At 43.6% G+C, this 6,075-nt stretch overlaps 1 protein-coding gene across 1 annotated transcript; it reads right to left on the reverse strand.

Moving 5' to 3' along the window:
* Positions 1–1,795: 1,795 nt before the first annotated feature.
* Positions 1,796–5,461, reverse strand: LOC123045169 (probable proline transporter 2; the record flags this gene model as incomplete). Its single annotated transcript, XM_044468114.1, is given in 8 exon segments — positions 1,796–2,617; positions 2,713–2,928; positions 3,011–3,135; positions 3,278–3,467; positions 3,664–3,758; positions 4,058–4,282; positions 4,689–4,902; positions 5,435–5,461. Coding segments are annotated over 8 exon segments (1,452 nt in total). The 3' UTR covers positions 1,796–2,236.
* Between the last annotated feature and the right edge of the window lie 614 nt (positions 5,462–6,075).

Raw genomic sequence — 6,075 nt, forward strand, 5'->3', positions numbered from 1 at the left:
TCAATACAATGATCTCTTCGGATATCTATTCGATGTAATTCTTCCGGTCAGATTATTCATCGAAACTATTTGAGTCTTTTGAGAATTAATCTATGTGTGATCTTATAGCTATGTATGATCTCCAATCTATAAGTCTTCTTTGGCCAATTAGATGAGTAGATCTTCAGAGGGAGTGATGCATATTAGCAGGTTCGATCTTGCGGTGTCCTTACTCTGTAACATGAGGAATTGCAAGGCACGTATTGTATTGTTGCTACTAAGGATAAAACGACAAGGTTCGACCATATTGTTTGGTCTCACTTTGTCTACATTATGTCATCTTGCTTAAAATGTTACTTTGTTTGTTATGAACTTAATACTTTGAGATGCATGCTGGAGAGCGGTCTCGGGGTGGAGTAATAGTATTAGATGCAGTTGGATCAACAATCTACTTTTCACGAACCTAGTGCCTATACACGAATCATGCCATAAAGAATCATAATCACAACTACGCGTTATTCTATCAATTGTCCAACACTAATTTGTCTACCCACTGATGCTATCCTTATGAGGGAGATGCCTCTAGTGAACATGTGGCCCCCGGGTCCATTCTCCATTATTACTAAAACCTAAAATTGTCGCTGTTTTTATTTGTTTTTATTTTATTTGCATACCTATGATTATCATATTTATCCTTGCAATTGGCGAGAATAAGGGGATTGACAACCCTCTTGCCTTCGTTGGGTGCAAGCATTTGCTTTATGTGTGTCTGTAGGTACCGTTCACATTGTCTGTGTGTCGTCTCCTTTTGGTTTGTTGAACCTTGGTTCTTAACTAAGGGGAATACTATCTGCTACTATACTACTTCACCCTTCCTCTTCAGGGAAGCCCAACAACTCTACAGAGAGTAGCAGCGGCAAACCTCCGCGACGTGAGGTGGGAGCGGCTCTTCGCATACAAGGAGGAGGAGACACCACCGATGACCACGAGGTCGACAGCTCCGGCAAGGGGGTCATCGACATCTCCCATGACAATGAGTAGGATTTGGGTAGCTTCCTTTTCTATATCTCGTTTTATCTTTGTACCATGTACTACGTTGCACAAAGTTGTATGGAAATGAGGGTCTGCAAATGGGGGGTCTGGTTGACAGTGAGGGTCGGTTGGCGCCTATTCGTTGACGCGTCCGCGGACATATACGGGGTCATATTTTCCCAGTCCGGTTGGAGAGACTCTTAGGACTTGGTAGGAGCAGTGGCAAGAGCTCAACACCGTTGTCCTCATTCTTCACCATCATGAGTCCACAACCCCCTGGCCTTCTCTTCCTTGTTCCCTCCGCCGTCGGATGCAGACCTTAGGTTATTCCAAATGCGGAAGGTGGTATAGAGCACGATGATGACACCGGTGATCGAGAAGAGGAGGGTGGCAAGAGCTCAACACCGTTGTCCTCATTCTTCACCATCATGAGTCCACAACCCCCTGGCCTTCTCTTCCTTGTTCCCTCCGCCGTCGGATGCAGACCTTAGGTTATTCCAAATGCGGAAGGTGGTATAGAGCACGATGATGACACCGGTGATCGAGAAGAGGAGGGCAACTAACAGTGCAGTTACAGGCGGCATAGTGGAACGCAAAAGTAAGATAGATATTCCATGGAGGGACGTAGCAAGAAAACAGAAGTGAGAGGAAGGTCAGACGAAGAGGAGCTAAACTACTCCCTCTTTCCCATAATATAAGTGTTTTCTACACTAGTGTAGTGTCGAAAACGCTCTTATATTATGGGATGGAGGGAGTATTACACTAACTTTTTATGTAGGAGAGATAACAAAGCTTATAATTATCATTTTTAGTGAAACCAGAGCTTATAACACTGCTAACATGTGACACACGTGGCAAGCAATCCAAACTATTCAAAAGAGCTTATAACTCCGCTCAACTCTCTGCAGGCCGCACTGGGCTGACCTACATACACACCTAGCCCAATGCTCAATGAACTTAATGCACACCTAAGACCCAAACAGCTTGGCTAGCCAGCAGGGCAGTTGGAGCCTTTTCCTAAAGCTTATGGCTGCGTCGCACCCATGTCCAAAGTAGCGGTGCTGACAAAAGCTTACCCAAATAGATATTTCAGACATTCGGGCAATGTTTAGGCAGCCACACATACACTGATGCTATTTTATCTCAATAACGAGCGTGTAAAATACTCTATTGACCTAACCCATCCTATAATATACGAAAATCTAGAGCTGACTAGAGATTGGCCTCACATATCAGCAAATAAGTGGTAGGTACTGGAATCCAGTATGATAAGCCTGAGCGCGGCGGCTGCAGCCGTGACCGACAACAAGCTGAACCCAACAACATTCAGCCAGTGCCAACCTTTCTGGAAGGCAGAAAGTTTGGGCCCCTTCACCATCAGGTACATGTGGTTGGCAAGAACGAACGTGAGGGGGAAGGTGCTCAGGGCGCCGGTCAGGCTCATGAAGTCACCAAGGAACGGGAGCATCGCAGCCACCAACGTGTTCACCGCCAGGTAGCCTCCTCTCACACCAACTCTGAACACAACATTATGGATTGCAAAAGGCCCACCGTGTCCGCTGCCGAATCTTGTGTCCAAGTACTCATACATTGGGCTTGCAAATATCTAGAAAAGAAACTCAAATGTTAGTTCAGCGAGGGGAAATCATCAACTTTGAGATGGATTGCTTTTTGGACTATGAAGTACGAAGGTAGACCTACATGTAATGCTATGACAGTCTGAAGAAAGGCCGAGAGATTTGCCACAACTTTTATCCAAGCTGGACCATGAACGCTATTCAGTAGATAACTCGAGGTTGATGATCCGTAAGCCCAGTATCCCATAAAGGTCACAGCATACAGAGGCAACGAACCAACAGTGAACTGGAACCAGAGAGCTTTCTCCATGTTCTTGACCACAGGAGGCCTTATGGTTGCCTGCAATGTATATGAGTCACATAAGGTAATCTGATGGCACATAAACTAGTCGGTACCCTTATGTGCTACTACAATGACTCACTTGAATTTCTGGTAGCATTCCAGTGTTGTACGCAAATACAAGATTTGCTACAGCACCTATCGTAGTGAAGACTCTAGTTGACTCTGATCCAGGAATACTGTAATCTTTTGCAGGTGCTGTTATGCCTTGAAAAAATCAAGTAATGAGAGAAAATGTCATGTTGAAGAAACCTAAAGCATATTTATGGTATGACAACAAATAGAATGCATACGAAATTATGGTACGAAATATGCCAAGACAGCTGAACAAGGCAGCAAAGGATAATACCATCTCTAAGCGACAGCACAAATGCTATCACGATATAGATGAGACTGAAAACAGTGGAGAATCCCAACCAAATTCGGAGAGCAGATAGGTAAGGAATTCCAAATGCAAAAAGAGCACAGACAAACCCAGATAATGCTATGCAGTAGGGAAGTTTGAGAAGTCCGTCATCTCTAAAGAGTACGTATATTGCCTGAAGAGAAGAAATCACATCACAAATAAGCCTTGGGAGGACAAAACATCACAAGTATCTTCGCACAACATAAGATCTACAATTTAACTGTTTCCCGTGGAAAGAAATCAACGGATGGATTACCAGCATATGTTTTGAACACATATATTTTAACCAGATTGGTTAAGTTAGGTGCTAGTGGATACGCTATTCATACCTTCAGTGCTTGGCCAGCTAAGATGATAAAGCCAGTGTTGATCATGAAAAGATTAATATACTGCAGAGCCCATGTAAGCGCATACATTTTTCTTCCTGTAATCACCAAAATAAAGGTAAGCTAATTATGTTGGGACAAACAAATTGCATTCGAATTCTATCCAGATAAAAAAAATCCCAACTGGAGCGGTAAAAAGGGAAGTGGTGTCCAAATGACAAACAACTAGATTAGAACGAGGTACTATGTATCTTTGACCCAAGGTCTCAACAACCACAATATGCACTCTACAACTAGGACATATGGGTGTCCTCAAAATCAAATAGAGCAATCTCCAGTTTATTAAACATTACGTCTATCTCATTAGAATGTGGGGATAGAGTGTATGAATATGTACCATATATATGTCCAGCAAGATCTCTGTATCTAATATGGCGTTTCCCACCAATTTCATGAAGGCGACCAAGCAGAGCATTTGCATACATCGAGATTGCAGCAGCCAGGATCAAGCCGCATGTTCCACCAATCCAGCCCAAAGGGACCATAATCGACCCAGAGTATCCAAGAACATATGCACTATTGACCCCTGTTGTCAGAACAAATCCAACTTGATACCAAGGATCTGAAAACGAGCAGAATCTTCCGTGAGTTAAACAGTCACAGATACAAGAACTGCATTCAGAAGAAAACGAATAATGCGCATAACATTTTAAGGTTCTGAACCCAGATCGGAGGAAGCAGTGGGATGGGCCATCACCGAAAATGCAGATTAAATCAGCATTTATTTTTTATTTTTTGTCTTCCCATGATCAAAGTATGATGAATGTAAAAACCCTTGGAACGTTACAGAAATCAGTTGGGTTAACATGGTATTAATTTGATAGCAGAAGATACTATTGATAGGCATTTGAGTTGATGGCAACAGAGTGATTAAGATGCAGAGGGAGTATCAGATTCACATAGCCAACAAGCAGTTTGGTGAGCTATCCTTGTTATCACGGAGGGAAGAGTGAGGTAGAAATGGTTACCAACGCTAATCTGGTGGGCCGTATCATCAGAAACGTCGAGCCTGTCGACCTTTTCATCGTCGGCCATCTTGCAGGGCAGCAGCGGCGCCCTGTCAGTGTCCCCTGAGCCAGGCAAGCAAGAGGAGGAAGAGGTTGACGCCCAGGAAGAAGAAGCGGGGGGAGAAGAGTTGGAGAGTGCTTCCTCGTCGTGCTGTTGCTGCTGCCGCTTCGTGGCCTATAAAAAGGAAGCCGCAGACGTCAGAAAAGTAGCATGCGACAACTGAATTTGGGGTTTTTCTTTCTTCTAAGAGAGAAAAACTTGATTAATTTCTCATTTTCACTCCACATCCAAAAAAAACATGCATATCTATATTAATAACCTATTAAATTCCTCCTTGTAGTACTACACATGATCCATAGCACAGTTTGTGAAAAATAATAAAAGTAGCACTCCATGTCAGAATATTAATAATGATCACAACAATAATAATAACAACAATATCAGTAATAATAATAATACAACTAATCTTTCTGATAAAACAATAATACAACACCTGCTATTCAGCAATTACATACTAATAATATTTATTCGTAATTATTATTATTATTGAAGAGATCAATCCATGCCAGAATAAAGGCATTAGTCCATTCATCCGATTCTGTAGCAGAATAGGTTCGTTCGTTCTGTGCGCCGAGCTATCTACTATGTAATAATCTAGTAAAAGTAGTGGAAAGGGGGGAAGGAAAGAAAGAGAATCCCCACTCACATCCATCTGAAAGGCAGCCGGGCGGGGGCGGGGCGGGGCGGGACTTCCTTTTGGATTTGTTATTAATGCCTTCCTCCTTTGAATTCAATCTGAAGAAGAAAAAAGAGAATGGAATGGAATGGAATCGATCCCCTCCGCCTCCCCCTCCCCACTAACACCACCCCTTTAATTCTCCGCCGACGGTGCCGGCTATGATGATTGATGGCAGCAGCTGCGGCAGAGGGTTGAGAGTTGAGATTAGAATAGGGCCGCGGCAGCAGCAACCGCTCGTCGTAGCTGGCTAGTGCTGCACCGCCGCGGCTCTACCTAGGTAGCTAGTGCTGTATAATAAGGCCGAGGGGGAGGGGGAGGGGGCGGGGGCGGGGGAGGAAGAATAGGAGGGAGGTTGTGCCCGTCTACTGGACTCTCCTTTGTTTATCAAGACCGCAAGGAAGATCGAGTGGAGTTGGTTCATTTGTTAGTTAGTCGCGATTTTTCTGGCAACGTACCAGCAAGCGGTTAGTAGTTTGTTACGGCGAAAAAATCCCAACCTCACTTACCGTTATGTATATCTATCTATCTACTATCTACTAATCCTACGAGAGGGATTTTTATCTCCCTACAACTTTTTTTTTTCGCGAATATGCGGAAGCGTATCATTT

The sequence above is a fragment of the Triticum aestivum genome, chromosome 2B (assembly GCF_018294505.1).
Source record: "Triticum aestivum cultivar Chinese Spring chromosome 2B, IWGSC CS RefSeq v2.1, whole genome shotgun sequence".
Classification (NCBI taxonomy): Eukaryota; Viridiplantae; Streptophyta; class Magnoliopsida; order Poales; family Poaceae; genus Triticum; species Triticum aestivum.